Source organism: Agelaius tricolor, unplaced genomic scaffold, assembly GCF_023055355.1.
Source record: "Agelaius tricolor isolate 1412-34295 unplaced genomic scaffold, bAgeTri1.0.p SCAF_5, whole genome shotgun sequence".
In the NCBI taxonomy this organism is placed as follows: Eukaryota; Metazoa; Chordata; class Aves; order Passeriformes; family Icteridae; genus Agelaius; species Agelaius tricolor.
The window spans coordinates 4,711,091-4,731,333 of NW_027269265.1; the positions used below are offsets into that span (position 1 = coordinate 4,711,091).

A 20,243-nucleotide genomic window follows, 5' to 3' on the forward strand; every position below is an offset into this window, starting at 1 on the left:
CCAGCTCTAGAACCAGACTAACAGCTGAAAGGCCAACCCACAGACAACTCTGCCAGAATCAGAGCCTCTCTCTAAACCACAGCAGGACTCTGCTTTTCATCAGCTTCTTCTCCATCTCCCAAGACACCAAAGTCACAAAGGGTTTGTCACCAACGTGCAAAACTCAAGCTTTGGGACTCAATGAAAAAAAAATACATGGTTCTAGGGAAGACAGAAGTCAGCAGGCAGCTTATTTGAGGCAGCATCTCCACACCATGCAAAATGAGCCTGGAGCACAGAGGAGTCCTGATCTCCCTTTGAGTTGTGCAAGGATTTGGAAGCTTAAGCCAAAGTTAGGCCATCAAGAATGCAGCACTTCAGTTACAAAGAACTAGAGGGGGGGAAAATACTTAAAATATTAATGAGTCACACTAACAAGAGACATATTGATGATTATGAGCTTAAGAAATAATCCTCATGAATTTCAGAAAGGAATGTGATGATGGCCTATCCAGCTGGGCCTTGGAATGTGGCCAAGAATGAAGAGTTCAGTTGTTCAGGGGTCCTTCCCCTGGGTGGCCACAGGGAGACACTTCCTCCTAGATACCATTTCTAGGTAGGTCTGCCATCAGCCTGCTCTAACCTAACCCCAGGAGTCACTGCTCCCTCTTCTTGTCCTTTACAGCCTAATCACAGATCATTCCGAATTTTCAGCCATGGACTAGTTTTGAATTCCAGCCCCTTCACTGTTCAGCCCTCCCATGGACACAGCTGCAGCTCTTGGTCCAACTCAGCATTTTCATGCAGTGGTGAAGTGGGAGATGTTTGGCTGCTGGGCCAATCTTCTGTTGAATGGATATTCTTGAATTCCCAAGGCTACAGGCCAAAAGGGAGTAGGCAAGATGGCCTGGATTAGACAATCTCAAACAATCTCCTGAACACTCACAACACTACACAGTGCTTCTTTATCAGGACCATTAAATAAATTTCTTCTGGTATTTAAATTTAAATAATATCTCCTTCCTGATTCCTTTTGTCTCCTGTAATTTGTTGTGTAGGTGAATTTCTCAACCTGTGCCAAGGTCGGGGTAGTGTTTACAACGCATTTAAATCTAACTCCAAAAGTACCTGAGCCTTTGCTTGCCATACACCACATCTAACAATGTCACCATCTGTGAGCAATATGCTGACATGACTTCACTTCCCAAGCACTGGCAAAATGCTGGGAAGAAAGATAACAAACTTGCAAAGATCATTTCAAAGTCACTGATTATAACTTGGCCAAGAATCTTGTCTCATTATCTGCCCAGCTCTTGCCTTGATCTCCTCATAAATGCAAGGGAAAAGCATAACTTTACCTTAACATATATGTTTTTAATTCTTAATGGAGCAATGAAATATTGGATCTTTAATGTGCCTCTGCAGCCACTGTTCTGTGGAGCAGTAAATCCTGAAAAGTAATGAGGTGGCACCAAACCAAGGCCTGTCTGGAGCTCCGGGATGAATTTCACATCAACAATTTGGTCTGGTACAAAAGCACCCATCTCAGTTTTGGGAAATCAATGGAACTTTTAAACTTAGCTTAAAAATGTTACAGGGAGCTTCACAGAAACAAAGAAGTGGTTTGGAAGGGACCTGAAAGACCCTGTTGTTCCAGCCTCCCACCATGGGCAGGGACACCTTCCACTAGAGCAGGTTGCCAAAATATCTTTGACAATGCTAGGTTGGAGAAAGAAATTGGAAAGGAGTGGAAAAATACAAACTTGAATAGAAAATAAACAGGAGCAGTCAGATGTAACCAGCAGCCCATGTCCTCTGTTCCCATCAAAATACCAGACCAAATAATCAAGCGGGATACATGAAAAGGAAACCAGGAAAATGCCAGTCAGAGCTTCCTTGAGACTAAATCCCATCAGAGTAATGTCATTTCTTTCCATGACAGAATTACAGGTTGGTGAATAGTGAAGGACAGGAGACATTACAGATCTTGATGCCAGGACAGCTCCTGACACTGCCCAGCATGACAGGACAGGGAAACAATTTAACCAGGAGGAAAATAAGTACTCAAGAGCCAGCCCTGGGCTTGCCATCAGTGGGTCCCTGTCAGGCAAAAGGATTTTAACTGAGGGTACTTTTAGATTTCTTATTTCCATAATAGGGAACTTAATTATTATGCCTAAAGTTATATTAAAGAAGGCTCCAAGTACATTAAAGAAAGAACTGGATTTCTTTTAACAACATGGAGAAATCACCTGGATAAAGAATTATTTGCAAAAGTGAAAGGTTATTCCCACCTAAGTGGAGTGTCAGCTGTACAGACACAGTTGTTCAGAGAACAATTGCAGTTTTCTAGAAGAGGACTGGGAGTTTAGAGGAAATCCCAAGCTGAAGCTGCGTCACCTTTTACACAGATGCCAAAAATTCAGACACAGAAATGAGGTTTACAATCCATTGTACGTCAAGGATATGAAGTAATTCTTCTCTGCAAGGCTACACAGGTGAGATCTCAACTGAAGGAAGACCTGGGTCCAATTTGAGGAATGAAATTTTAAGTAAGGTGATGGCTACTGCAGAGACTTGAGAAGATAAAGACAAGAAGCACGTTTCCAGAAAGAATGACTACACAGAATGAGTGGAGGAATTTGGTTTTTTTAGTAAAGATGAAGGAAAACAAGAAAAAAAGTTTCTGAGATCTGTAAGATATTGCTGCAGAGGAGCAGACCGGTCACAAGGTACTGGGACAGGAACTGGGTCTGAACTAGAGCAAGATTTAGTCATGAGAAAACCACAATGAATGAAGCAGTGGAACAGAGAGCCTGGAAGGTGGGCAATCCCCACCACAGATGTCTTCAGGATGCATTAGACATGTATCCACTGAGAATGATCCAGGTACCCTGCCCACTAAGACACAAGTTATTCCTCCACACCTCTGCCAGCTCTGCAATCTGCTTACCAGATCATCACTGCTCACACCACAGAGCTCACCAATGAGCACCAATTTTTGTAAAAGTGGCCAAATCCCAAACACTGTAGACAGTCAAAACTCCTGACTCTGGAACCTGCATTGATGGCAAAAATATCAAAGAACCAAGTCAGGTTCTGCCACTTTTCACCAAGTAACTTCATTGGAGGGACAAATCATTATTCAGCCTGGGTAACATCCCACTTGAGAAGGAAGATCAGGGCAGACTGACTCACAATTTGGATGCCTGTCCATGATTTTGCCAAGATTCAGGGCAGCCTTTGTGGCTTCACACTTGCATCTGATCTCCCCAATTACTTTAAAATGTTCTGCTGTAATAGAATAATCCATAATAATTATGGAAGGTCAGGGAACAAGCAGGCATAAATATTCTGTTAGCTCCTCCTGATACTTCATGATGGGAAGCTTTATTAATGTGTCTGGGACACATCCCCCAGCCCACTCCAGAAATGCCAAGGCTCCCTGGAGGATGGCACTGAAGGGATTCACAGCTTTCCAAAGTCTCTTCAAAAAGATAAAGATGATGATTGTCCAAGAAGTCAGAGAGAATTGGAAAACTTTCCTCCAAAATCAAATGGGAGCACACATAGCATTAAAAATAGGTGCTGAGGCAGTAGGATTAAGGCATCCTTTCACCAGCCTTGAGGCAAAGGTTAAACTCGGTCTGGATTCGGACCAAAGGCTGCATCCCAAATTATTCCAGCTCTGAGCAGCTCCTTGCTCACACAGCTCCAAGCTGCTGGATATTAGCTCCATATACTGCTCCTGATGTAGTGAAGATTATGGGCTCTGCTCTGCTTTAACTTCACTCATCCCGTGGGGATAAAGTTTGAGTGAAATGTCCCCATGCCCAAAATCCTCAAAATTGAAGAGGAAAGTTTCAGAACTTTCTCTGCTCATCTCACAAGTCCATGCCAGGCAAGTGCAAACTCAAATTCATGGGCTGGTTGCCCTTTTCCTCGGATCCACTCCAGGCACATGATATTTTACTTCCTCTGTTGTTTCCACTTTGATGTTCTGATGGAGCAGATGCCTTCACATCTCCACCCCCTGAAGATCTTTCAGAGGGCAAAGGGATAAACTTCTGGTACTTTATCTGAAACTTCCCATTATCAGCACATTTATAAAGAATATACAGAGTGTGAATAAGTTGCCAGTTATACCTGCAACCATCAAACTCAAAAGATCATCAAATAATTTATGAAAAATTTCAAGTCATCTAGTGATATGCTCTCCATCACCTGTTTATATTTCTGTGTTTATAATAAGATTAATCAACCAGACTAATTTTACATTTAATTATTGCTTTGCTCAGAAATGGAGGCACAAAAGATTTCTCTCTTGGATAATTAATTCCCCTGGTTTTGACATCCTTCTCTGCCACATTACAAATGATAAGTCACATATGATCCCAATTAACATCCAACCTTTAGCACTTTAACATCATCTCGGTATCAGCCACCTGAAAGCCAAACTGAATTTTGGATTTGAGCTCCAGAGCAGAGCTGTCCCATCCAGCAGCATTACATAAATGAGATTCACACCAGTGGGAAGAGCCTAATAGATTTTGTAGGTCAGTGCTTCTGGCAGATGTTTCTCTAAAGACTCCTTGGAGTTCAAGGGAAAAAGACTTTCAACTAGATTTTTGAAGGCACAGTCCAGTAAAATTAATAAGAGTGGGGAAAACACAGGAAAGGGAAAGACCTCGATTGATTTGAAAATGTTTCGGAAATTCAGGGCACACGAGGATAAAATAAAAAATATTCCACAGAGAACAACTCAAAAATAAAAATAGCAGCTGTGGCTAAGAACAGCTCTTCAAAGGGATGTCAGACTTCACAATACTTTGTGCAGCAGCAGTGACTAAAAAGGCTTCGCGTTGTCACCACATGGTGATATTAGAAACTTGCATTCATTTTGGGGAAAACAAATAAATAACAACAACACATACAGCAGAATAATAAAATGCTGTCATGGGATGGGTGCTTTAAATCCTATTTTTAAACCCCTAGGGCATATTTCCTTGTTCAGTGCAGTCACCACAATGTCAAACTCTAATTTGCAACACAGGTCACAAATGCCACAACTGGCAACACGATGGATGGCATGAGTGGTAAAAACAATTCTTAAGGGCTTACCCTTTAAAATAAACAGAACTGGTGGCATTTCTTTATTGCCTGTTTTAAACCTCATCATTACACTGAACATTAAATTCATCAACAAACTTTCATGCCTTATATGAGCCCTCTTGAGAACAATGTTTTCTTTCCCTGGGCTCTGAAATGTCTGCAGAAGCCATCCCTAACCTGCAGGAGAAAGAGGGAGAAGCTTTTCCTTCTCTGGGCACCATGACATACTTGTGAGCCTAATAACATCCTTGCAAAGTAGATAAAATATTAAATATTATCATTACATTACACCAGCAAAGAAACAATGGGCCAATAGTCAGCCACCAGTTTTCTACAAGTGCAAAACTGACCTTGGATTTATTATTTCAAATAAGAGGAGATGATCATCATGAATATTTGATAACATTTTCTGTAACCATGATAAAACAACTCTATTCTCTCCATTTTTTAAAACTGCCAAGTGTTCACAACCATTGCCTGTGTTGCTCTACAGATCTTTACCAATAGCTGTGGTTCTGCAAAATAATCTTTCATTCACTGAATTTCAGATCAAAACCTGAAACTGTCCTGTGGCATCATTGCATCACCTGAAAGTCCCAAACAAAGGCAGGTGTACCCTGTGAAGCTCCTGGCATCCCACTACAGCCTGAGGAAGCAGCCAAAGAGTCCAAAGCAAATTTCTCTCCTCCCAGGATAGTATCTTATCTCAGTGCTGGGAGGAATTATGAAATAAAACATGTGTTAGCTCCACAGGATGTTTATTCACAGTAAACAGGCCAACATTTTGTTCTTTTTCCCCTCCCCTCTCTCCACAAAATCAGGGGTGGGAAGGATCTGCCTCCAAGATTTCATGGGAGTCACCCTCATTCCTCTTTGGGTGTGGCAGAAGGGCCACACCCAAAGAGCCAGCAGCAGCAGAGAAAAGAAATCCTAGAACAGCAAAATGGACAAAGCCACATCCCTACAAACTCATGGAAGAAACAGCCAAAAATCAAAAGCTACTAAAATAGACAAACACCAAGAACTTCCCAAAGCACAGATCAATGGTGGATGGAAACACACCAAGAACCTCCATTATTTTCTTCCCTGCACCTCTCCTGTTGATCACTGCCTGAAGCTGGATGTTAACTAGATGTGTCTTTGATAAGATCCCCAAAAATTGTATGCAGCATATCTCATCTCCAGGAAGGAGGTAATCCTACAGATTTAGAACTGAGAACCAAGAGCTCCCTATTTCTAGCTGTGTTTTTACAAGGTCCATCAGGGCTTCATGCCTTTTGTGCTCTCTAGTTCCTGGTAATTTTACTTGGATTTGACCAACAGACTCAAAAATTAGATGGAAAAGGGGTAGGAAGGAGAGATGGTGTTCACATAAGCCTTGTTTCCTTAAGAAACCAGGTTAAAAAAACCAACAGCTGAGGAGTTACAAGACGTTCTGTAATCTGCTTTTAAAACACCCCGGAACGAGGCGCAAAGTCCTAACGGGGCATACGAGGATGTGTTTGACAAGGAGCAAGTGCTCACATTAAGGAAAACAACATCATCCTTAAAAAAAATGATTCTGTGATAAAAGAGAGACCCAGTAGCAGCTCCAAAGAGAAGGAGAAATTATTCCATGATAAAAGAGACCCAGTGACAACTCCAAAGAGCAGGAGCCTGCTCGGTCACAGACCTACCAGAAGGCATAGGACAATTCTTGCCTTTCTAAATCATCCCTTTCACTCTCCTGCAGACCTTAACAGACTGCTAGAAAAATACCATGAATTATAGAGTATGAATGATGTCAAAGCCTGTTCTCTGAGGAAGGCTGGAACAGCAATCATGTATTCTTCAGTTTGGGAATACACAGACACAATTTTTGTTCATAGCCTATAAAGAAAAAATAAAAGGCTCTGCACATCAAAGGCACCAAATACATTTCCTTTCAGATCATCCCTTCCACCAGCCCAGTCTAACACCACAGACAGGGAGAGAAGGGAGGCTGCTAAGAGGAAAAGGAAAATCAGGACCATGGAGAGTGGCTTAAGTCACCAAAATACACAGAGAAAGCATAAATACAGCAGGAGACCCAGTGTCTACACAGCCAGTTCAAACTGCACTGTGCAATTCCAGCTGGCTTTCAGAGACACCTGAACATGACAGAGGATGGCTGTAACCCTCAAATGAAGTCCTATGAATCTTGTCTTTGTGTGCAAGGAGGATATTTGGCAACTCAGGCTGTTCTAAACTACAGTTTCTGTCCACAGTACCAAGCAGGGAAACAGAAAAACTTGGGGACCATGAACAGAATGGGATTACTTGCTTTAGGCAGCCCCACACCATCCATCATCCACAGGGAGGACGTGAAGGGCAACAGTCATTAAAGCACCAGAGGATTCTCCTGCCCTATGGGGATCATTTTCCAGGTGTCACACTGCTTCACCATGGAAAGGAAGAAGAAAGACATTGAAAATTATCAGAACCTTGATGTTGTTCTCCAAAGTCAGAAAATCTTGTTTAAAAGGGCTTAAGTTTTGTCTGCAACTAAACCAAAACCACCCTCAGCTGTGAACATCCCACATCTGGGAGCAGCCTTGGAACTAAAGTAAATCTGAACCCAGCCAACTGAGCTCCTGTTCCTACAGAAAACCTGAGATTCCAGCTAAAATAAGAGACCAGAGCCAACATCTGTTATTAATGTGCAAAACAACAGTGACAGGTTTCTTCTACCCTCCCTTCCCCTACCCAAGGGCAAATCTGGGAGCTGCACCACCCACTTTTCTTTGCCTGCTTAAAGCAATAAAATATAATGAATCTCTTACCTCCACAAAGTGCTACAAAACTTCACTAAACTGCACAAATATTTTATACCAATAATAATTAAGGTGCACATTTTCAAGGCATACAAGTCAGGCACCCAAAATCTGACAGCACTGCAGCTTCACACTCACACTCCAGTGGTAATTCCAGGTCTGCCCAAGAGCCTCTGGCTCTCAGAGGAGTCACTGCTGTACCTGTGCACAGTGTGAATATCTAAGGTTAAGGAAGCTCTCTTGATTCTGCACAAATGCAGACACCTTTTCTTCTGGCTGCCTTCTCTGAACCCACAGCTGGGGTCGCCTGTCTCCACCAGGATGCTCAAAACAGTCTCTGAATTCACTTCAAAGCAGAAGTGAACAAAAACACTACATAAGCCCCAGCTAGAAATAAAGTTGCCCTAATATCATCTAATTAACCTCCTTTCCAGCACTGAAACAAACAGGATGCCTTGGAAAACCCAGTTCAGCAGCCTCCTCACCACTTTCCCCTGCTGCAGGGGGGACAACTCCTGACTCTTTGAACAACCAGTCAGGGCTGCATCCCAGAGCAGAAGGACATAGGAATTTGTATTCCTGGACACACAGCTCCATGAGGAGGTCAGAGGATAGCTGAGCACTCCCCTGCACACTGAGATCAGCCCAGTGCTCCCTGCTTTGTGGAGCACAAGCACAGCCAAGCCCGTGCCTGCTGCCACAGGGCCCCCCAAGAAGAGGGACAGAAGGCAGGGCTTGTAGGGATGAATCACCTCGACAGGACACATATGGCTTGGCACACCAACAACAGCTCAGCTCAGTCTTTCAGCTGAAAAATGCCTTTTGTTCCTTCCTCCAAGGCTTGTTTTCCAATGCATGGGAAATGTGGCACTTCTTTAGTTACATTTCAGACCTCAATTCTTTTTCCTCAGCAGAAATGTTCTTGACATATTTCGTGTTCTTATCTAATTCCTCACTTTTTTTTTTTTTCCCCATTCCATCCTAGCCTGGAAAGAAGAAAAAATTGATAGGAAATAGGGAAACTTCAACAAATATGTCCCTGGTAAATGCTAAGTTCAATCATTTTCCACCTGGTCTTTGTGTTAGCAGCCCCTCTGAGTACTGAGCACTGGGCAAAAGCTTTCTCACACACAGAACCAACCCTCCTCAGGTAGAAGTCCAAACCATGGTACAGAAACACCACAGAAAGTTCACCTTCCTTCTATCCATGCTGTCAGCACTGAAGAATTTCCTCTGGTGAAGCACTTTGAGCATCCCACTTGCACACAAGCTGCTACAAATCCTAGCCCCTGTAACGTATCACACAACAGGTTATTTCTGGCACTGCAGAGAAAAACCCCAATCTGCACCCACACAATTCCAGGGCTGCACACTCCACATGCCAAGATTCATCTAAGAAAAGATTTTAAAGTTCCAGGATTCAGATATGCAAAAGAAAAGGGTTGCAATGACTGCACTTGTCCACTGCTTCGTAACAACTCTGCCATCTCACTTCAAGATGCAGAATATAAATCACACCATGAGGAATAATTTTCTCTCCCCTGACAGAGAACGTGTGTTCCAACCCTGTTTCATGCTTATCTTACACAGGAACAGGTAATTCCAGTGCTGTCCTTCAGGGGTATGATGCCCATTACCTGGAAAGACTCTGCAGAGTTGTGTTCCCAGGAATCATAGGAAAATCAGCCCCCAGGAGGAAAGTGTATTTTTTCATTAGGTTGCCAACTACCCCATTAATAATAGAGGTATGTTAGCCCTAGAAATGCCCCAGAAGGCTCAGCCTCCACTGGAAAAGGGGGAGCTGTACTGGATATTGCTTCAGCAGGAAATTGCTCAAGCAGTTCAGTGCCATAAGCAGCAAAAAGGAATAAAACTGGAAGAGTCACCAAGCTGGCCTCAAGCTACAATGTCTTTCTGACTCTGGATGGAGAGTTCACTGCCAGGACTAAAACTGGTCTGAAAGTGGATCTGGGAGACCTGTTTTAGTGGAGTTTTACTGACTCATGAGCTGCCATGCTGGTGCTTGCCTCTCCCTTCCTCTCCCCCCAAAACATAGTTGGAAACTTAAACAAGAATCAAAACAGGCATGGGAGCTCTTCTGTTATCAGACAAAAGAGACTGGACAGCTCTGAGACAAGGAACAGATTTCAGATTGCCAGAAACAGCAGGAAACATCATATTCCACCCTGGAGCCAAAACCTCCTCCTCTGCCCCAGGACAGGAGCAAATCATCTTCTTCTTCCTTTTCTCCACAAAAGGCACAGCAGAGGCTCCTTTTTCACTGTCTCATTCACTACCCCTGATCCAGCCCAGCTGAATGCAGGAAAGGGCAAGTCCATTTTACCAAAAGTATTTGCAAGGGAGGTCTAGGAAGAATCAATATGTTTTTAAAGGACTAACAGGAATGTCTTTGTGTGGCAGACACACCAAATCCTGTCACTTGAGCACATCCTGCATGCCTTGGAATAAATTCACTGCTCTCACTTACAGCTCTGTGAAAGCCATACCCTGGGCATTAGCTCAGCAGAACCTCACAGCTCTCACCTCCCTGCAGTGAAATCTGCCACTCTGCACAGGGCCAGCCCAAACTTTTGGCCACCAGGGAGTCTCACTTCACCTCACCACAAGAAAAAACAATTTTCAGTCTCACTAAGTAAGAGCTGGTCCACTTGGTAAATAATTTAACTGCTCAGTTAAGCACTTTGCTTTTTGTTCCCCCCACCCTATTCTCACATTTGCCACAAAGAGACACTGACTTTTTTTTTTTTTGCAGGTATTTTCATTATTCATTGCTGTGATCATTCAGCAGCAGGTTTATGTGAAAAAATTCCTGCCACCAATCCTTCCACAAACAGTAAGTTCACTTTCATGGGTGAATTCCCATGCAGGCAGTTGAGCAAAAGCCCATCAATTTCCAAATGTGCAGAAGAAATAATTGCAAACCTTTAGAGCTGCTATTAAAAAACAGGAATGCAAGCACTGGGGGGATAAAAGTCTGCCAGAGCCATCTGCCACTTGGCAGGATCATTTTACCACATTCAACCAGGACCAAACATGCTGCTGCCTGCCTGAGTAGATGGGGAAGGCAATGTCAAGGAGACAGTGCTGGAAGGACAATCAAAATGAGGGGTATCCCTTCTGTGCACTCCAGAAGAGCTCATGGCAGCTCCAGGTCGTGTCCCCCTGGTCTGTGAGCTGCAGCCACACTTTTAGGCAAAGCAAGAAAAGGAAGTGCAGCTCCATGCAGCCATGATGATGTTGAGCAAGGTTAAAGCCACCCCAGGTGAACCAGGTGAGGCAGGAGGGGGGTGGGAGCTGTGCCACCATCCCAGCCAACACTCAGAGGGCCAGGCAGCCAGGAAGACTTTCTGTGACAATCACAGAATCACTGAGGTTGGAAAAGACATCTGAGATCAAGTCAAACCTGTGAGCAATCACCATCTTGTCAACCAGACCAGAGCACTGAGTGCCACCTCCAGCTGTTCCTTGGACACACGACTTCACCACCTCCACGGTCAGCCCACCCCATTGCTCAACAACCCTTCCCATGAAGAAATTCCTCCTGCTGTCCAGCCTGAACCTCCCTTGGTGCAGCTTCAGGCCATTTCCTCTCATCCTGTCCCTTGATCCTTGGTCAGAGTCTGACCCCCCTCAGCTGCATCGTCCTGTCAGGGAGTTCTGAGAATGAGAAGTTTTCCCCTGAGCCTTCTTTATCCAGGCCAAGTCCCCCAAGGTTTCTCAGCCACTCTTTATATGACTTATTCTTTATACCCTTCCCCAGTTCTGCTCCCTTCCCTGGACATGCTCCAGCCCCTCAATGTCCTTCTTGTCATGAGAGTCCCAGAACTGGACACAGCACTCGAGGTGTGGCCTCAGCAGTGCCCAGCACAGGGAATGGTCACTGCCCTGCTCCTGCTGGACACTACTGCTGACCCAGGCCAGGTGCCACTGGCCTCTTGTCCACCTGGGCACACCTGGGTTCATGTCCAGCCTCTGTTATCAGCACCAGCTCCTCTTCCAACTTTCCAAACACTCTGCCCCAGCCTGTAGCTCTGCATGGGCTGCAGAGGCCCATGTGCATGTGGCCAGAGTGCATGACCTGGCAACTGCTCTTCCTGAAACTCTCACAATTGTCCTCAGCCCATGGATCCAGCCTGGCCAGATCCCCCTGCAGAGCCCTCCTGCCCTCCAGCAGATCCACACTCCCACAGAGCTTGGTGTCATCCACAAACTCACTGAAGGGACACTGGACTCCTCAACCAGATCATCAATAAAGTTATTAAACTGAAGGGACACTGGACTCCTCATCCAGATCATCAATAAAGTTATTAAACTGAAGGGACACTGGACCCCTCAATCAGATCATCGATAAAGTCATTAAACAGGAGTGGGCCCAACACTGAGCCCTGGGATCACCACTGGTGACCCAGAATGAGCACAGAAGGGCAGGGGAGCTCAAAAGCAGGCAGAGAGCACATGTAGAAAGCTACCAAGTTATAGAGAGCACATCCTCCACCTTTAGCACCAGGCCAGCTACAGCACCAGGCTTGCTGTGCAGTCACCAGTGGAGGCAGAGATCACTCCATCAAACTTATGGCTTGTTCTGAACAACCTCTGGCAAATTAGCATCACTCCCCCCATCCTACTGTCTCAATTTTCCCTGCCAAAGAGGGGTAATTTTTCTCAAAATCTTGGCAGATGTCTTTATGAGGCATCTTTAGAGCTTGGGAAATAATTCTTACTTAAATACATAAGACCGTGCAAGATTTTTGGCCATTACTCTCAACCTTCTGCTAATTTCCAGCCTTAATTTATTCATGGCCTGTTCCTACCCATTTGCCTGTGTGCCAACATGCAATTTCAGTTTAAATAACTCTTCTTTCCTACATTTCCTTGTTCATCCTCCCAAGATGTGTTTGGAGCAGCAGCCTTGTTGCCATCCTGGCGTGGGAAGGCCCAGCTCTATCAGCTCCCCTTGCAAGGATGTGCTCTTCACTGCCCTGCTCATCACAGTGTCCTTCCCAATTTGGCTTCATCCCTTCTGCCCACAGATGTCCAGAACTGTGTCCATGCCCAGTTTCACAGCTGAGCTCCTCAGGGATTTGCCCCCAAGGGGATGAATCAGCCCCTGAGGGAAGGGCTGAAGCAGTTTCTTCTCCTCCCAGGTGATGAGACCCCTCAGCTTCCACAACAAATGATGTTCCCAGGTGAGGGGAAGGTCCCCTATTCCAGCTACCAGGGCAAGGCTGCCAGGCCACCCCCTTCCAGCACAAACAGAAACCCACACAAAGCCTGGCCCTATTCCACTGAAGAAAACAAACCTGGTCTTGCCAATATTAGTCGGCAAAGGAGTATTTATAAAATCTGTTTTGCTGAAAGAAATTACTTCATAAGTTACTGCTACCAGTGCTGATACACAGCCATACTTTTTTTTTTTTTCCACCCAAACAGAGAGACAAGTCTGTGAGAAAAAGCAGCTATGACAGGACTGCATCCTGTGCCATGATACCCACTTGTGCTCCAGAGCTGGGGAGGGGAAATTGTTAAATTGGAAATTTGCAATCCAGCCCTCACTGCTGCACACCCCCCAGGGCACAGCCCTCCTATGGAAAACCCCTGTCCAGTGGGGAAAGGGAAGGCTTTGAAATAAAGCTCGTTCCAGGCTAGCTTTGCATCTGGAGCCCCTGCAGCCCAAATGGTACCAGGTGGCACAGGGACACTGCCACAAGTGGTACCAGCCAACACAGCCCCGAGGCTCCAACTCACACAGAGATTCAGACACTGCTTCCTCCCTCCCAGACCCCTCAAACTCAGCTCAACAAAACCAGCCTCATCCAGCAGAAATTTCCAAGCACCTTTCCTGGAGTTCCCCTTTCCCAGCCTCCCACTGTGCCTGACCAAGGGCTCTGGGAATGCTGGAGGAGCAGCTGGGTGCCTCCAGTGAACAGAGGGAGACTTTGTTCCTCTGGCTGGAAGTGACAAGGCACCAGGAGGGCAGGGTGCTCAGTAAGCACAGAGATGATCTGGGTTTGCCATGTGATTTGTACTGCAGCAGAGCTGCTGGCACAGCTGCTGTGATAACCAGGAGAAAATTCTCTCCAATGCTTAAGGGGTAGCTTTTCCCTCCACAGCCTTTTCCTCCACACAGGGAGCAAGAGCTGAATTGTCAAGCCACGATGCTGGCTCAGCATGCCTTAATCCCAGCCTTATTAAGGGAAAGCAATTAAGCAGGGACTTAACTTTGAAGGCATTCTCAAAGCCCCGTGGCTTAGAGCAAGCTCAGACTTAAGTAGGTGCTTAAGCTCAGACTGCTGACTTGAGGCTGAACTTGCCAAATTAAACCACAGACCTTTGCTAGAGCTGTTCTGCAGGGGAGCAGGAAAACACACAGCTTGCTCCTGACAGCCACTGTGCTCATGGCAAGGACAGGTCCAGCATCTCCCCAGGCACTGCTAAGGTCACACGCTGCTGGAAGGGCTCTCCAGCTCCCTGACAGACACCAGCAGAGGCATGGTCACCCAGTGTCCCACTGTGATCCCAGTGTCACCCAGTGTCCCACTGTGAGCTCAGTGTCACCCAGGCTCCCACTGTGAGCCCAGTGTCACCCAGTGTCCCACCGTGAGCCCAGTGTCACCCAGGCTCACACCGTGAGCTCAGTGTCACCCAGACTCCCACTGTGAGCCCAGTGTCACCCAGTGTCCCACCGTGAGCCCAGTGTCACCCAGGCTCCCACTGTGAGCCCAGTGTCACCCAGTGTCCCACCATGAGCCCAGTGTCACCCAGTGTCCCACCGTGAGCCCAGTGTCACCCAGTGTCCCACTGTGAGCCCAGTGTCACCCAGTGTCCCACTGTGAGCTCAGTGTCACCCAGGCTCCCACTGGGAGCCCAGTGTCACCCAGGCTCTCACTGTGAGCCCAGTGTCACCCAGGCTCTCACCGTGAGCCCAGTGTCACCCAGGCTCACACCGTGAGCCCAGTGTCACCCAGTGTCCCACCATGAGCCCAGTGTCACCCAGGCTCCCACCGTGAGCCCAGTGTCACCCAGTGTCCCACCGTGAGCCCAGTGTCACCCAGTGTCCCACCGTGAGCCCAGTGTCACCCAGTGTCCCACCGTGAGCCCAGTGTCACCCAGTGTCCCACTGTGAGCCCAGTGTCACCCAGGCTCCCACCATGAGCCCAGTGTCACCCAGTGTCCCACTGTGAGCCCAGTGTCACCCAGGCTCCCACTGTGAGCCCAGTGTCACAGCCCTGCTGCTGCACAGCCTCGTGACAGCACCTTCTGCTCCCAGCAGCTTACACAACTCCATGGTTCCAGGTCAGGCCTGAAGGAGAGGAGAAGGGGAGATCCAATCAGCAGGGGATAGTGTCCAAAAGAACTCGTTTAAAAGTCCAGCAAGGGCCTGAAGGAGGTGGGTGTTCATAATCTGCAGGGGTAGGAATCAAAGCCTCCAGCCACAAGTTAAGAGAAGCTCTCCAAGCAGGATGAAAAGGAGGAGGTGATGGCCCATGTGAGGAACCACTGCATTTTCAGTAAAGTTGTGCTGTGCTTGCTCAGCTCCTGAGAAAGCAGCATTACAGAAATGCAGAGCATCCTGCAAGACATCAGGCTTTGTGGGAAGGGCTCCATCAGAAAGACAACACAGGCAGAAACTTGATTTGGTGAAGCTGATGAAGATCAGAGATGAGAAACTTTGACTGGAGCAGTTTTAATTCAGTGGAAGGCACAGAAGAGGTCTTAGGACAGACTTGAAGGAGAGGAACTTTGTAGTGTGAAAGTAAAAAAGGTTTCAGTACTGAGATGAAAGGCAGATGGGGTGGCAGTTGGAAAGAATGGGGGGAAAAAGGAAAGAAGAACAAAAAAACAAAAATCAAAACCCACAAAAAACAAACCCCATATGTACTCTTGACCCTGGAGACTCTAAACATGACTTTATTGCCAGCAGAAAAGTCAGAGAAGAATGAGAAGTCACAGCAAAGGTCAGGAGAGGGAACAGAGTCTCCCACTGTTTGTGTAGATGATAAAGTTCCATCAGACCAAATGAAGTTGCACACATGGAAACGTGGAGACAAGGGGAGCTTACATGGGAGCACCACCTGCAGCCCCAGGTCAGAGGATGGAGCATCTGGGCTACAACAGCACCATGCCCTGGAAATGATGAATTCCAAAGAAATTGGCTGGAAGAGAGACACAGCCCCCTCCCTTCCCACAAAAGCCAGATACCTCACACAGAGTCTGCACATTTAAAATGCAAGAAGTGAGGGAGCCATGAATCCCAAGGCAGAAGATGACTGGGATCAGGAAGAGCCCTTTCCATCTCAGCACAAAGTGGAGGGGAGGAAAAAATTCTATCTTTTTCTTGTTAGGCAGGATATAGGATTTTTGCAATAGGCATAGATGTCAATACCAGACCAAAATACATTTTTCTGCTCATTCAGATGATTTACAGAGAAATAAAACAGGTATTTTCCTTCTCGAGCAACTTTTTAAAGGATAGATAAAATGATAAAAGTGCCTGACTTAAAATTAATAAAAGAATCATCACATGCACACCCCAAGTCTGAAGTAGGTTAATGCACTCAAATATGGATCATGAGGCACAAGTCACTAGAAAATACTGCAGTTCTTTGTGATAACAGCTCTTGAACACCACAGTGCTTTAACTTTAGATTTCATGGCCATTTGTGAGCAGCCCTCAGCCCTCCCTCACAGAAACCATGGCATGATCTCCTGTTAGACCATGGAACAGAATGCACTGAAGGAGGGATGCAAATCACCAGCACATTTCACAGAGCCTTGGGCTTTCCTTGTCATCTTCCAGGTACCTCCCAAGAGTGAGCAGAACAGCAGCCACCCACTGCTGCCTTCAGCTTCCCTCAGTGCATCCTTCTGTCCCCTGCTGGGGACAAGGAGGAGCCTCAGGGAAGGTGGTGACCATCAGCAGGCTGTCACCACCCAAATCATGTCCCCCTGGCCATCTGGTGCCTGGCCAGCTCCCTGCTCAGAAGCAGAGAGCACAAAGCCATCCTGGGGACAGCAGCTCTTCCTCAGGCTCCAGGACAAAGGTGACAAAGCACAAGCAGGTGACTGCACGTGCAGTGACAGGAAAAGGGCCCCTCTGGCACTGGGGAGGGTATGGACACAACCTGCCTGGAATTCTGAGCATGCTGAGTGCCACCAACATTGTCCACCTGAGCTAAAACTGAGTTTGGATAGTGGTGACAAAAATCGTGCCCTCACCAAAATAAACTGAGATATCAAATTCATTCATAATTAGGGCTACAAACTGCCCACCTTGCATGTTTCCAGTGCTGCATCTATGTGAACAATTAGCCACCACAAGAACTGTCAGTCAACAGAGCTTTAGAGCACCTCTTAAAGGCAGTAAGTTGGCCAAGACACAGGAACAGAGTGAGAACTCCAAGCCAGGACCTCCAAGAATGACTCTTGCTTGAATGCCAGGGGATGTATGCTCATGATGCCTGGTTCTACCTTGGGTAAGGCCAGAACATCTTTGTAGAGGCATTCATAAACCCAAACCACACAGCCACAAGGATAAAGCAGTCATCTGCCAACTGCAAGCACTCCAAAAATTATGATGACGGTTCCAAAACTTAGGAGATTGCTTTAAAAAGCACTCACAACTTAGAAGGGGTTCATGTATTTCATTTACCCAAAGGCACTGAAGTATTGGAATACCTCTGATTTACACACTTGCAGATTTCCTCTTTAAACATGACAACCACAAATGTTGCTTATTTTCTTCAAACAGCAAAACATGAGCTACTGATCATTTTATTTTGCCTCAGCACCCAGCCAGAAAGGCACAAAAGGCCAAGAGACCTGCAGTAAAATCCCAAGACTCAGCACTTCTGAAAGCCTTGGCCTCTCCTGGCATGCTTTTTCTAGTTTTTAAGCAGATGCAGTTTGTAGCATCTGCAGAACCTGGTCTAAGAGAGCTTTTCTCTGTCCAGGCAGCACTCTGCTGCCATTCCCACTGCACCACACAGAGCACTTGGATTGACAACACTGGATTCAGATCTCTAACTTGATGCAGACTGGGAGTGTTGCTGCAGACTGAAAAATTGCATTCTGCCACCCAAGCAAACTTGCAGCAAACTATTAAGGCAGAATCCTCACCCTTCTCTGGTAAATCACACTGTAGAGATACTGTGGAGCCACTACAGAATTTGGGACACAGGTCCCACCTGGCTCAGACTTAACTAATCCCTGGACTGACATTTAGCCATGCCTCCACATTGTTTAGAGCTTCTTCCCCACTCCTCTGACTGCAGAGAAACCAAGTGACCTCAACAGATAAATGCCCATAACACCTGTCAAGCTGTTAGCATGCCACAAATAACAGATGGATGAAACCACTGGGCTTGACTTGGATTTTTCAGCTGATTGTTGCACAGAGAAATTTTTATTTATTAAGTGGCTCCAATGCATGGCTTTCCTCCACCATAAAAAGCCTGCAGATGTGTTTTTCTGATATTAGCAGTTTATTAATAGTGTTTTGGTTTATTATTGCATTGGAGCTGGAGAATACTGCACTGTTCTGGAAAGCTGAGTATTCCAAGGGGAATATGCAGAACAAAGTCTGCTCCTTAGTGCTCACCTCACCCAAGTGGGCTCCTTGCCTTTCCTTTATTTTGCCTCTCACTTCGCCTTAATTCCTCTTCTGTTCATTAAACTATGGCATGTTATAGTTTTGCCAACTGCAAAGCAACTACTAATACAATAAAACCTGATTGCACACATTTCCTTGGTGGTAAAAATGAATGATTTCTTTCATTAGCCAAACTTTCCCCATCAAACAGAGTGCTGGGACTGCCAGAATTCCAGAGAAACCCTCTCAGGCTCTCCCAGCTGCTAGAAACCTGCTGATCCTAATTAAAAACTTCAAAAGAAAAAAAAAAAAAACTAGGGAATTTCTGCAAGGGCCACCTGCTTTATTTTCTGCTTCTTCGCTGAAGGGAAATAAATAAATAGAACGCGCTCCATAGAAAGGAAAGACCCCGAACCAACACCAAGCCCCTAAACCACAAGTGTCTGGCATTAAAGGACGAAGGAGCACCCCATGGTCGGTAACTCCCCACTTTTCTGGAAAAATCTCACTCGTTTCGAGAAGAAGATGAATAATTCAGGAGCCGAAGCGCCCGCCCGGGGGGGACCCACCGGGACCGAAACTTTCCTGGTGCGGCGGGCGCGGAGCAGGCGGAGAGCGAACCCCCCCAGCCCGGCGGGGATGAGGGTGGGAGGGGTGGAAATAAAAAATAAACCCTAAAACGCCAGCCCTGAGAGGCTGGGAACCGCGAAGTTCCGCGGCCAAGCGCCGCCGCCCCCGTCTCCAGCCGCAGAGCCGCCGCGTCCCCTCGGGGCACCGCGGGCACCCCGCGTCCTGTGCCCCACACACACCCCGAGGGATGGGGCGGCACTTAGGGGGGGCATGGCACCCTCAGGGCTCTGCCGACACACACACCCCCCCCAAAGGGCCGGGAGAGGCTGGAGGGAGCCTTACTTTTCTGGCTGGAGTATCCCGGGTAATATCCATAGTAGCCGGTGATGCGCAGGATCCTGTCCTCGATGGTGGCCACGCCGTTGGGTGCTGCCTTCCCATCCATAGAGGGAAGGAGCCGCGCGGGGCGGCCGGGCGGGACGGCGAGCGCAGCCGGGAGGGCAGGAGCAGCAGCAGGAGCAGGAGGAGGGGGAGGAAGGAGAGGAGGAGAGCAGCAGGAGGAGGAGGAGGAGGAGGAGGGGGAGGAGGAGCGCGGCCGCCGCAGCTCGCGGTGCCGGCGGGGCGCTCGCTCTGCCTCCGCCGCCTGGTGCAGGACGGGCTCCGCAGCGCGGCCCCCGCCCTCCGCTGAGGGCACGGAAGGCAGCGAGCGGCTCCGCCGGGCCTCAGGCAGGGCGGGATGCGGGCCGGAGGGTCGGATCCTGCCCCCGGCACGCTCAGGGGTCTCTGGTGCCCCGGTTGGGTCGCTGTGGCTGTGTGAGCGCCGCTGTCACCCCGTCATTCCCCAGAGCCCCGCGGGCTGAGCGGGCTCACCCCGGCACGGGCGGCGCTGCCCCGGGAGCTGCGGGTTGTGAGGGACACGAGGGTGTCCTGAAGTGCTCCTGCAGGATCAGACCCTCAGATCTGACCCCCAAGGGCTGTACACAGGTGTCAGAGGAAGGAGAGAGTCCTTTAATTCGGACTCTGAGGGGACAAGGTTTCACCACTCCATGCTGTGCGTGTCACAGAATGCTTTGGGTTGGGAAGGAGCTCAAAGTTCATCCAGTTCCACCCCCTGCCACGGCAGGGACACCTTCCACTATCCCAAGGTGCTCCAAGCCCTGTCCCACCTGGCCTGGAACATT

At 47.4% G+C, this 20,243-nt stretch overlaps 1 protein-coding gene across 2 annotated transcripts in view; it reads right to left on the minus strand.

The window, feature by feature from the left end:
• The window catches only part of SLC35F4 (solute carrier family 35 member F4), a 118,585-nt gene extending 98,889 nt beyond the window's left edge, over positions 1–19,696 (minus strand). The window contains exon 1 of one of the 2 annotated variants that reach the window (XM_071426174.1): positions 19,405–19,696. In XM_071426174.1, coding sequence (XP_071282275.1) covers positions 19,405–19,507 — 103 coding nt within the window. In that variant the 5' untranslated portion in view covers positions 19,508–19,696. The remainder of the gene's footprint in view (positions 1–19,404) is intronic. The other variant, XM_071426176.1, reaches the window with a different exon arrangement.
• Between the last annotated feature and the right edge of the window lie 547 nt (positions 19,697–20,243).